This window comes from Pantherophis guttatus, chromosome 4 (assembly GCF_059756535.1).
Source record: "Pantherophis guttatus breed Tessera chromosome 4, ASM5975653v1, whole genome shotgun sequence".
Lineage (NCBI taxonomy): Eukaryota > Metazoa > Chordata > Lepidosauria > Squamata > Colubridae > Pantherophis > Pantherophis guttatus.
Window position 1 is genome coordinate 67053821 of NC_142066.1, and position 13423 is coordinate 67067243.

General features: G+C 35.8%; 1 protein-coding gene across 3 annotated transcripts in view; it reads right to left on the reverse strand.

Moving 5' to 3' along the window:
* Positions 1-10626, reverse strand: part of VWC2 (von Willebrand factor C domain containing 2) — a 58406-nt gene extending 47780 nt beyond the window's left edge. For 2 of the 3 annotated variants that reach the window (XM_034416423.3, XM_034416421.3), the window contains exons 1-2: positions 7024-10626; positions 3929-4722 (exon numbers count right to left, since the gene is read on the reverse strand). In XM_034416423.3, the coding sequence (XP_034272314.1) occupies positions 3929-4651 (723 nt within the window). In that variant the 5' untranslated portion in view covers positions 4652-4722; positions 7024-10626. Of the gene's footprint in view, positions 1-341; positions 511-3928; positions 4723-7023 lie in introns of those variants that run through there. The other variant, XM_087892360.1, reaches the window with a different exon arrangement.
* Between the last annotated feature and the right edge of the window lie 2797 nt (positions 10627-13423).

Consider the following 13423-nt stretch of genomic DNA (forward strand, 5'->3'; position numbering starts at 1 on the left):
CAAATAATTAGTATTCCAGAAAGTTATCTACATCTGAACAGAAATGACAGATGGCATGCAATATCATTTTTTAAAAAAATAAATGCCCCATGTGCTAAGGTTCATCTACTGATTAGATGTATGAAACAATTGTCACATCTATTAGGCAGTTTGAGTTCTCCTACAACTCGAAAATCTCAAAATACTCAAAGTTAACATGGTAAAGTGTTTCAGTTACACAAATTATGAGCTTTCTAGATAATTACTGAACTACTTCTTTTTGTTAATTTGAGTTTATTTCTGTTTACATTTTAATGAAAATCTGGACTAAACTGACAAATTATAATATGTATTACCTCCTTCTTGGTGTACGAATCCAATTTAGAAAATCCTGAGTAAATGGCTTTCCAACCTCCACTTGAACATATCCAGTGAAATGGAGCTCACCATATCCCCCAGCAGTTCCATTGTCAAATTGATCTCAACTGGAATCTGCCTTCCTGTAACTTGACCACTGTTCTCTGTCCTGTACTTTGAGAAAACAGAGAACAGGTTATGGCCATTTTTTGTACTCTCCAACTTCTTTGAATGCTTTCATACCCACTAACTTTGTCATCTTTTCTCAAGTTAAAAATGAGAAATAATGAGAAATAAACAAAAAATATAGGGGGAAATATTACCAATTTTAAAAAAAGAAAAAAAATGTTATTAGATTAAGGAGAGGTGAAGAAATATATTATAAGTAGAATGTCGCTTTGGAAAAATGCTTAAGAAGGAAATATAATCTTTTTGTTTATATGTTGTATAAATGTTTGTTGTCTATATGTCATGGTGGATAAAAATTAATGACTTTTTAAAAAATCAAAAAAAATCAGATTTTTTTTATTTAAATCGGATTTTTTTGATTTAAATTGGATTTTTTTTATTTTTATCAAATTTATTTTAATAAAAAACTTTTGGGCTAAAAATCTATCGTAAGATAGTTTTCTATTTAAGATATATAAATAATTTAGTTTATTCAGCATGAAATGGAGCTTAGTTATGTAGCATGAGGCTGTATATTCTGCAACACTGGGACTATCAGTGAGTCAACAGTGGGTCAAAGGAGTAGCAGAGATGACAGTTGCTCTTTAAAAATTATGATTTAAATCGAGTTGATTTAAACCAAGCTTTTTTACTAGTGATTTAAATCATGATTTAAATTGTGATTTAAATCAACTCGATTTAAATCAAATCCACCCTGGTATATGTTATGTTATGTTTTTTTTAATATTTATACTCAAATAAAAATTTATTTTAAAAATTTAAAAAAACAGTCAGTTTCATCCATCTGTCTTTCTAGAATCTAGCTTAGTCCTCAGAATGAACATCAACATTTTTTAATATTTTTATCCTACTTAACTCAAGGCACAAAACACACCACTACTCATTCCTCCTCCTATTTTCCTCAGAACAATAACCCTGTGAAGTGACTTGTACTCAGAGAGTGACGGGCCCACAGTCATCCAACTGGTTTCAAAGGTGGATAACAACTTAGCGACTATACTAAACTGGCTTTATTATTTTGTTAATAGATACTTGCTTATATTCCATATATTGAAGCCACAATAAAAGACTATGAATTTTGAGTTAAATTATTCACTGAAAAACTAAGAAGAACAGTAACGGATTCTAGTAGCATAACTCTTTTTTCCTTCTGCAATATCGCAAGGTTTTGCTTTATTTTTTTTAAACTCCCGACAGCATTCAGTTTTAAAACTTTCTAATCAAGTTTGCCATGCTCCTACTGAACACATTCTTCTCACTTCCCATGGAGGGTAATTTATATTATGCCTGTAATTTCTAAATTAGATAATGCAGGCTATAATTCACAAAAATGGAAAATGGATATAAGGAAGTATTACTTCCTTAATACTGCCCATGTCAAAAAACTCACACATTTCTTGTTTGCACCTTTGACATTTTTTTTTTAATTTGATTTATATGCCGCCCTTCTCCGGAGACTCAGGGCGGCTTACTGTTTAGTTATATTGGATGAATCTAATCTTCACAATAAAGGTGTGAATCAGCTGGTTCTTTAGCAATAAGTAATTCTGGTCTCTTTTAAGGTGAAATACATTGCTGAGGAAAACAGGTTTAAGGTGGTGGTTCAATCTAAGTATCAATTGCCAAGCTAATTACACATTTCACAGAAAATAGACTCAATAAAACCAATATACTTTGACAACCATTCTACTCAAGATTAGCTCAAGATCACCCAACTAGAATTTTTTAAATCTTCCATTAAGAATTTGTATACAAATTATGATAAATTCCTTTTTCTCAGTCATTACTATTTCCAAGAATTGTCCAATATAAATACTACTTTTTGGAGATCATCTTTCAAGTTTTTCTTGTCTTTTTTTCTCAGGATTTCTCAGAATTGCTACTTCCTCCCAAAAGACTATAGCTTTTCTCACATAATAAAACGATTGACACCATCCCTCTACATAGACATCAGCTTGCATTCTATTTCCCTATCATGCAAACATATAATTTTCCCCATTCCTCTTCCCTCTAGACCCATGACAGCGAACCTGTGGCACGTGTGCCAGAGATGGCACACAGAGCCCTTTCTGCTGGCACACGCACCGTCGCCCCAGGTCAGATCTCCATGGCGTTTCTTTCGTGAGCTTCTGTTTCCCTGCAAATGATGAAACAGAAGCTCACGAAAGAAAAAGATCTTACCTCTTGCTGCGCTGCCGGTGTTGGGATGCCCCACCTCCTACCAGCCAGCTGCTCTTCGGGTCTCTGTTTCACATGCGCGCATGTTCATGCATGCGCATGTCACACACATCCATGCAGGTTCATATTTGCACATGTCCGCACATGCGCACCTTTCTGTTTGGGCATGCATGTGCGCAGTTTGGGCACTCACAGCTCTAGACTATTCCAGAATCTCTCTCCTGCATTCCCTATAGTGTTTTATGCAATCCATCTTTTACATGTCTTCCATTCCTTGGTTCCATTTCTAAATTTCGTGCTTCCATAATTGCTCCTTTGCTCAGCAGTTTCCCCCCCTTGCTGCAATCTACCTAAGACTGATCATTCCATTACTGTTCTTGATTTAAAAATAGGGTTACTGCATAATATAATTTTAATCTTAGATGCATGCCCTTTAAGCAACCTATATACAATGCAATTCTGTACAAAAAATTATACTTTTCCAGTACTAAATAGTGTAATTACCTAAGATTAAAAAAAAAAAAAATTAAAAAAAATTAAAAAAAAAAAAAAGAACACAGTTTGACCTAAAATATGTTTCTGATTGATCTCCAAATTGAAATCAGTCAGTATGCCTTCAAGTATAAATTACATTTTTTTCAGGATAATTAAAATCCTGTCTCTCTAGAAAGTTTCATCAGCTACAAATGCTGAGTTTGATTATATTTCCCATATTCTTTCAGTTTAATGTTAGTATTTTACTACAAACCCCATAATAAGTAAGATACAGATTATAAAAGTCTGCCACCCATTTATGAGGAAAATGATAAAATAAATCAATGTAATGTGTTACCTAAATACATTTTTTCCACAATTCTATTTGTGGAAAATAGTTGTGGAATACTTGTAAAAATTTTATAAATAAAAAATTCTCCTCCAGAGGAGGAGAATATGTTATCCATATTCTGGTAACATAAGGCACTGATACTACTATGAATGACATATCTAGAATTATGCGACTTTGGTAGTCAGTAGTGTATAAAATCAAGTAATTGAAACTGATCACAGCTTTCCTTGTTAAATATATTATTTCAATTAACATTGTAGGTTGTTTTTGTAGTACTTAAAATGCAAAAAGAGAAGGATGTAATAATAATCTCATAACTGAGAATACACAAGTCAACAGGAAGAATTGATCAATAATGAATGAACAGTCTCTAATTCATCACAATCAGTGTTGCCTTACCATAAATTCTTCTAGTGTCTGGTAGATTTTCCCACGGAAATCACAATAATTTTTACGTTCTTTGCACTGTGGACAGCATTGAGTAGTGTCAACATGAATACAGCGAGGATGGAGTCTAGGACATTCTGGCTGAATGCACAGTGGGCCTTCTTCAGTACAAAGACAAGGGCATGCAGAGGGTCCTGGAGTAAACTTCTCCCCAATTGCATAAACAAAGCCACTCTCATCCACACAGCCTTTTCCACGGTAGTCTGGATAAACATATTCCTCTGGGGGTTCAGATGTGGTACCAGCAATAATATCTAAGACTGAGAAATCTTCAGCAACAGGAAGTTCCTCTTCAATATCTTTGATCTGGTTATGAGCTTCAAGGTTCCCAAACTTATTATTACTTGTTGCCTGAATACTCAAAACCTGTTTTTGCTTTGTCCAAGATTCTTTATTAGAGTAATTTCTGTTGCCTTTGTTTTTCCAGTCCCTCGTGCCTTCTTCTCTTCCATTCATAGTCATTTCATTCATTTTTCCTGGTCCATGATTCTGTCTTTCTTGGACTGATGATTGATATATTTTTTCCTCACTTGTTTTTATCTCCTGCTTGTCTTGAGCCTTGGATAGTTTTTGCAATGGTGTAGTAGAATTACACAGAGCAACCATCAGGCAGCATGTCACAAGAAGGGAACTAGAAAGAGCCCCAATTGCCATTGCAGTATTACTGGGCATCATCTAAGGCATCTCAGACGGACAAAACATATTTCATTCAAAGCAAAGGATGTCGGCCAGTCAATACACAGTCCCTGGGAAAAGATGAGTTAGGATACTTCAAATAATTCTGCATTTTTACATAGAAAGCAGTATATATAGTCTTTATCCAGTATGTGTAAAATGAAAAGCAGGCCAAGAAAAGCACTGGGTCTTAAAGATTTGGTTTCAAATTGTAGCCTAACTGTGGACATGTTGGCCATACCTGAATAGACTAATGCATTTCAACTTGTTTCCCACATAGGAGAGGAGAATAAGGATCTATATCATTTAAATAGCTAAATAACTTTTTAAAAAAGAAGCAGGGTGAGAAATTTGCTCTCTTAGTAATTATATATTGATGGGGAAGAAAATCAATGTAATGCTTAGATGTCAATACAAAAAAATTAAAAAGTACATTAACTGAGGGAAGAAGTAAAGAAGAGGAAGGGATACAATTGCTTCATAATAGTAGTAAATTTTAAGTAAGATAATGAATTTACCTTTAAAATATTAGGGTTTTTTGTGTGTGTGTGTTTGGAGAGACAGAAAGAGAGAGAGAAGTAATCATTTGCTTTTCTGCAAATTATATATAAACAAAAATTAACAAGATTATCCAGAACATAGAAGAATTTAGAACATGCACTATAAATTCATTAATATTTTGCATTTCTGCTTGCGCATTGATTTTTGTAAACTCCAAAACATAGATATGAAATGTCATATCTCTCTCTCCTTCTCCTTCTCTCTCTCCCTCTCCCTCCCCCTCCTCTCTCTCTTGTTATGCAAGTCAATGAGCAAAATAAATATTTGATTTTATATGTATTTCACCCCACTATTCCTTAGTTCATAAAACATGAAGTCTTTTTCTTGTAATAACCAATTATCTCAACGGATGTTTTTAAAAAATATATACTCAAAAATAATCATTTGAATCAATATTTTCTACACTATATTGCTGAATATGCTATATAGATTCTCAGTGGCCATCTAAATTAATAAAGGTTTTTTTTAATCCATAAAACTTCTTTTAGTACAGAAAAATCCTATTGTCTAACGTTCAAAAAAAGGAAGCAAACCTTATTACATATAAACAGATGCTGACAAAAGACAAGGAATCATTTTAAATGATCATAGTAAATAGTACTACATTTAAGAATCTTATGTTCAATTTCTAGATTTCAGCATTATGTAGTATCATGTACTTAGAAATTAATTCTGTTGTTCCATAAGTTTATACCCAAGCAACTGCATGCAGAAACAAAACCTTAAAAGACAAGAATGTTTACTGCAGTGTGAAAACAGTTCCCTATCCTGATGAAGGAAGTTCCAAAGAGTCTATCTTCTCAACAAGTCTTTCAAACTGAGGTACTCAATTTTTCAAAAGTAAGAGGGGGTTGAAGAGAGTTATCTTAGAGAAATTAGAGGAACACTCATGGATTTGACTGTAAAATACTTCCCAGAATATGTTATTCATCCTAAATTTTACACCTAAACACTGGGATAATCTATCAGATTTGTTAGGATCATAAAATATTGCATGCATACATACACACACAGGCAAATATACACAAGAGCACACAAGATCATATAAGGGAACCACTTTGCTGAAATTATTTAACGTATGGAATATCATACATGGCCTAGCAAGATATATTAATATTTCACTTAGATCAGTAAAACACAAAAAAATATATATGTTAAAAAGACCTATGTTCAAATGCCAATGTCTAGGCCTTTTGCTGAAGTTAAATCTGGAATTTGCAAGTGCCTGAGGAAATGAGATGTGTTTCTGAAAAGCTTGTAGTAAAATGCTTTATTCTGGAAAGGCTCTACCAGACTCCTCCTGATTTTTATCTGAGAACTAGGTACTGTATGCTGAATTTCATTATGATAGAAACAGGACAGAAAATCTAGCAAATAATATAAATCAAATGCTCATATGTATTACTCTCTTGTGAAGATTCCCCCCTCCATTTTGTATTCATCTTCATTATAAAGCACAATCGACATGGCATTTTAAATTTTTTTAAAAAAAAAAATACCACCAAATACTCATTTCAAGGAAGCTTGAGGGTGAGCAAACAGACACAGCCAAGGATAGGATGGAAAACAATATATATCAGTGCAGTTACACGGATTGTAGCTTAACGTAAAACAATTAAAGGAAATAGCCGTCTATGATAGCCTTACAACAATAAGCTCCTTCTTGGTTAAGCTTAGTGCTTTGCCTCCATCGCTGCACACATACAGTACACATACAGTGCAACTTTCCCGTCCCTTTCCCCGTCCCCAGTGCAAAAGTTCCCGCTACTACTGGCGCCCCAAAGGACCGGAAGAGCTCTTCCTCTCTTTACCTTCCACTGCATAGCCTTTACTAGGCAGATCCTTTCCTTCCCCTCGTTCCAGACAAGTCAGCCGGTTGCTCCTCGGCTCGGTAAAGCAAGCAACTCGTCTTTTGTCTCCCATCCTCCGTCCGGAAGAGAGAAGACCCGACCGGCGACTTGGGCCGCCACTCCCGCTCCGCTGCCCACTTCTCTTCGTTTAAGAAGCGAAGCCTCAACCTCAGTCACCCGAACGCAAAGACTGACTCCTCCCTGACGTTTTCACATTGCGATTTCCTCGCAGGCACGCTTGCCGCCTCCTTCCTCGATCCGCATAAAAAGGGTAGCCTGAAGCGCGCTTCCCACCGCTTTGAGTGGCTCCGTCCCCCTCTCGGCCACTTGCCCGACGTCCGGAATTGCTGCCTGCTGCCGAAACGTCATTTGTTGCCCCATGGAAGAATTGCCAGGGGTGAGAGAGCGCTTGCAAAAATGATGCCCGCAAGCAGGCTTCGAGTTGCAGTAGCTATGGGGTTGCTTCCTTATCGCCTGCTCTGGTTCCCGCTTTCATGAAGCGGCGGGAAGAGGCTTATTTCTGGCTGGGGACTGATGTTGATGATGAAATCGTTGTCTAATTTATACAGCGCTTTGCACATTAAACAAGACCACCCGAAGGAAATGTGAGAAAGGCGGCAGCGCGGACAATGGCGTTTCTATTGCTTTTTCAAGAAGGAACATTGTGTTGGAAACAAGAGACCTCAGTATGAGAAACACGCGTGCCACCTAACCTGTATATACTGTAACAGTTCAGATGGTATTGTAGGTAAATGCTGCTCCCAATTCATTCATTTCTTTAAATTCTTCTCTCTCTCTCCAGGACAAAACTGTGCTGATCTCCATGTTTTGCCCTTAATAAAAAGTAACCATGTTATCTAGGTATGTATGTAATGTAATTTCCCTGCTTTAACCCCTTCCTATGCTCTATGGAAAGAATATACAAGTACAGGTAGTCCTCGACTTACGACCAAAACAACCCAAAATTTATGTTGTTTAGTGAGACATTTGTTATGTGAGTTTGGCCCCATTTTACAACCTTTCTTGCTTCAGTTTTTAATCCCTGCAGCTGATAAATTAGTAACTTGGTTGTTAAATGAATTTGGCTTCCCCATTGACTTTGCTTGTCAGAAGGTTGCAAAAGGGGATCACATGACCTTGGGACACAGCGTCATAATATGAATCAGTCGCCAAGCATATGAATTTTGATCACATGATCATGGGGATGCTGCAAAGTAACTGAAAAATGGTCATAAGTTATTCTTCAGTGAAGTTGTAACTTTGAATGGTCACTAAATGAACTGTTGTAAGTCAAGGACTACCTATCCCAGGAGTGTCAAACTGGTGGCCCACGGGCCGGATGCATCACGTGCAGGCCACACCCACCCCAACTCCACAAAGGCAAAAAATGTCATGATACATCACGTGACACGATAGAGTTTGACACCCATGACCTATCCTTTCTTTTCCCAACCCAATTCTAAGATACAGTATACTTTTCAGTAAATGTTAATGTTGAACCAAAATAGTTAAAATGTTACCAGATTTTGCTTAAGTGATTTTACCCGGTTTATACCTACAGCACAAACACTTTTTGGAAATACTATGATGTTGCCTTCATATTTTCATCACTGGTATGAAAGTATCCCAAATGTAAAAACAGCTTTAAAATGTAAAAATATGTTAGAGTTTAATGCCTGCTACCTTGAAATAAGTGACTCCAATAACAGGCAAAGAAAACAGGGTAGAATGAACAATAGGGATATCAGGTGTCATCTGATGGGTTCCTTCCAGCTCTAGGATGGAAGCATTCAGCAGTGGAAAAATTCTTAAATGGGGATTCTGCCTCAAGTCACTCTGTGTAGGTTTATTAACTTTAACATTGTTTAGGGCTAAATTTCAGTTGTACAGTATATAAATGTTTTAACATAAGATCATATCTATTAGTGTAGCAATACTTGCCACTTAGGGAATTTCATATAAGACAAATCCATCAGATTTGCAACCTAAATAACTTGCATAACAATCATGAAAAAAGAGATACCTGCTTCTTGGAAGAAAGACTATTAACATTCTAAACAAAACATTAAAGTTTAGAGTCATGACATTGTTCACAAAGGTATACTATCAAGGTCATACTCTAAATTTTAAAGTATATCTCCAAAAGTTGATCATTATAAATGCTAAATGAAAAAAGATTGATGTCTTTGAACTGCAGTGCTGGAGAAAATTGTTGAGAGTGGAACCTTGGAACAGCATGAAGTTCAAATCATTCAATCATTCAAGTAAAATTAGAAACTGACTTGAAACACTATAATGACACTATGGCTTCAGTATTGGGATATCTGATGCAGAATCTAGAGACTAAAGAAGATGATGATGCTTGGAAAAATAATAATTTCTCATCCAATTTGGCCATTCATTTTTTTTTAGTATATATTATAACTAATCCATCCTAGTATCACTTTTATTCAAACAAGAATATTCTAACATATGAGAAGTTTTGATGAGGAAAACATGGAGGTTTTTTTTTTTCATTTTCCTTATCTATACCATCTTGAACTGATCAAATATAGCTGAATAGGTAAAAATGGGATTGAAGTATGATCATCATCAAAATCTTGAATACTTATTTTTCTGAAGAAAGGATAGTAGGGTTCAAGTCTTCTCTGAAAATACCAATCTACAATTTGTAATCCCTTTCCAAGTAAATAGAGCCACCATATATGGACAGCAAAACTGCTTGGCTCTATTTCTTTGTGTCATCTATTGCAGCCAGAATATGACAGAGCTAATCATAATGGGAGGAAAGCACAGGTGAAATCCAGCAGGTTCTGGAGAACCAGTAGCAGAAATTTTGAGTAGTTCATAGAACTGGCAAATACCACCTCTGGCTGGTCCCAGAGTGGTGTGGGAATGGAGATTTTGCCATTCCCACCAAGCCATGCCCACAGAACTGGTAATAAAAAATTTTGGATTTCACCACTGGAGGAAAGATGTGTTTGTACCAATTTTTAAGCAACCATTATAGCAGGTTGTTTTAAACCTTGACTGAATCTTTCTTAATTACTTCACAAATTTTCCTTTTTGTCCTTCTACTTCTGTGTTCACATATACATTTCTGTGAGCCAATGTATTTTTGGTTAAAAAATGTATTTTTTTGGTAAATAAATTTTCTGCTGACACTAAAAAGGTATTAGCTACCCTATATTTTGTTTGCTGCTTTGAGCAGTAAAATTATTTTTCAGTAAATAATATACAAATATGAAGAGATCTTTAATTATGCAAACAGTTTTATCCCCTTGGATGAACACACATTATATGACTGAAATTAATTTTAGGCATTCTAGTGAAAAAACTAAGATTGATTAAATAATAATCATTTGGAGTTGCTTCTTCCTATATTAAATGAAAATGTTAGATATGTAAGTTTAAGAAGACTAACATTCAGGAAAAACTGGTATCTGGAAACATTTTAGCTGATAGGACTGACCAATAGAGGCCAGTATGTACTTTGAAATCTGAATGAAAAGGATCTGCCCTTCCTCGTTCTCTTCTTATATTATAAACACCAAAGACATAAAAAATAAATATGTGGATTGATTATCTAAGTTAGGAAATAAAATTTTGTGCAGTCCAAACTTACTTTTTTTGTCCCAGATACAATGGAATTTATCTATACAAATCTGGTAGGTTTGTTAAATTGCTCAATGCTACCGGGTTTGAGCTGCAAAAATCCAGATAGCCATCATGTGGCAGCAAGAAAACAATTTCAGTTAGTCAGTATATAAATTCTCTGTGTTACAATTGCAAACTTGCAAACACAAAGAAGAGGCAGTCCACCTTTTTTCCAAAGCACCAGAAGGCAAAACAAAAAACAATGAATGAAAACTAATCAAGGAGAGAAGCAACCTAAATCTAAGGAAAAATTTCCTAACCAATGGAATGTCTTGCCTTCAGAAGTTATGGATACTCCATCACTGGAGGCTTTTTAAGAAGAGACTGGAGAGACACTTGCCTGGAATGGTATAGGATTTCCTGCTTGTGCAGGGGGCTGGACTAAAAGACCTCCAACAACAGAATAATAATTCTGTTGTTTTTCCCCCCTGGCTTCTATTTGTGCTGGACAACAGGCGTCCCCAGACCCTGGTGCACAGACCGGGAGTGGTCTGCACTCTATTGGGAACTCCATCTAAGTGCCATACTAGTATATGCCATACTAATGCATGCTTTAGACTTTTGCTAGCTGTAGCCCCACCTGTGCCTTTGTAAAAAGTCACCAGGGGAAGACCCCAGAACTCCTCCAGCCAGTGGCAGAACCCAAAGCGCCATGAAAAGAGATTTCAATGGACTTTATAGTAGAACTACCAGAAAGTTCAGGGAAGACCGTAATTTGGGTGATAAGTGACTTTATTTTCTAAATAGGTGCACTTTGCACCATGCCAAAAGATCCTTTCTGCTCAGACTTTAACTAAACTGTTCATGCGGCATGTATACAGACTCCATTGGACTCAGAGAGAATTATATTGGATCACGGAGTTCAATTCACAGAGTTTTGTGGTTCCGGCAAGAATTCCTAAAAATTTTGGGGACTATGCTGGGCTTAGCTCCTCCCATCATTCAGAAATAAACGGGCCCTGTGAATATACAAATGGGGTCTTAGAACAATAATTCAGGAGCTATATCAACTATTAGCAGGACATGTGTATGGACTGCCTCCCCTTCGCTTAGGTAGCTTATAATAACTCAGTACATAGTAGCACTGGATTCACCCCTTTCAAGATAGCCATTGGGCAGGACTTTGTATCTATTCCCAAGCTACCCTGCAAACTGTGTCTTTAAAGGAATGAATTACACAATTACAAATCTCCTGGCCAATGGTTAGAAAGTCTTTAGAGGAAGCAAGGGAATTGTATAAAAAGCAGGCTGATAAATGCTTCAAACCAAAAGATTTTAAAATTGGGGATGAAGTCTATCTACCAAATATTTACAATCTAGACAACCCTCAAAGAAACTGGGTCCAATGTTGGCCATTTCTCCATAAAAAAGATTTATTAACCTGGTGATTATTGAACTTGAATTGCCAAAACCCTCAGATATGTTCACCTGGTATTCCATTGTGGTCTACTAAAACCAACATTAATTGCTATATCTGGCAATTAAACCACCTCCCAATCCCATTATGTTGAAGGGGAGCAACATTTTGAAGTCAAAGACATTTTGGATTCATGAACATACTGGGTGGGGGGGAAACCCAATACTTAGGCATGGAAAGACTTTCCACTGTCTGAAGCAGAATGGATGGATTTGCAACACATTAGCGCTTCTAAATTACTTTTCAAAGTTCCACAAACAATACCTGGACAAACCTCATTGAACATCAATCTATTTTGCATTTGTATTTGTCTTTTAAGTAGATGGCTTCTACTTACAGCTTTGCTTGCTCCCATTAGTGACTGATCATTACTTTGACTTTTTTCCTGTTTTTTATACGTTTTTAAAATTATTTTTGACATTTGTTTCAAGTCTTAATTCATTCTAAGCTTTAACTTTCCTGATCTCATCTTTGCAGATTCGGGGCTATATGCTGGCATTCTGCTTTAGTTATTATCCCGCTTTCCATTTTTTAATACTTGTCCTTTTTAATCTTTCAGTTTATCAGAGAGCTTTTTATGCAATCATGCTGGTTTCTTCTTGGATCTCTTATTTTTGTTTTTCAGTGTATTGTGCTGGATATTATAATCTCTTTTTTCAGGGTTTCCTAAGCTTCTTGTTGTTCCCTTTTTCAAGATTTTCAACCATCCAATATAGTTAATAGAATAATCCACTTAATTTATAGAAAGTCAGATTCTAGTTGAGTATTAGGAAACATTCCCTGAATGTAAGAAAATCACCAAGAAATACAGTGGACGTTTCATTATTGTATTTTCTCATATAACAGTTGGACATCTTTCTCTCAGATATGCTTCACTGTAGTTTTCTGTCCTGATCATGTATTTGACTCAGTTTAAAGGAAGAACCTTTTCAACTGGATGATTCCTTGGTAACTTACTGACCAGTGAATACTACCAAACTTAGATGCATACATCTATTCAAGGGATTTTCTATATGCCTTGAAGGAAACAATAATCAGTTCTCTCTTCAAGAAATCCTTTTTAAATCATGTTAATCTGGCAATAATAGGCCAGTTTCTTTGTTTCACTTTATTTTTTATTTTTCTTCTTCATTTTTGAGCAAGATATTAAAGAGTATGAAAAGGCTAGGTAACATAAAAGACTTTTGTGAGAAATTGATAATTTTGTTGCTGTGTCACACCTTATCTCAAGTCTAAATTTGGGATTAAAGCCATTTTAGTCACCCTGTGCCCGAAAACAATAGAAGT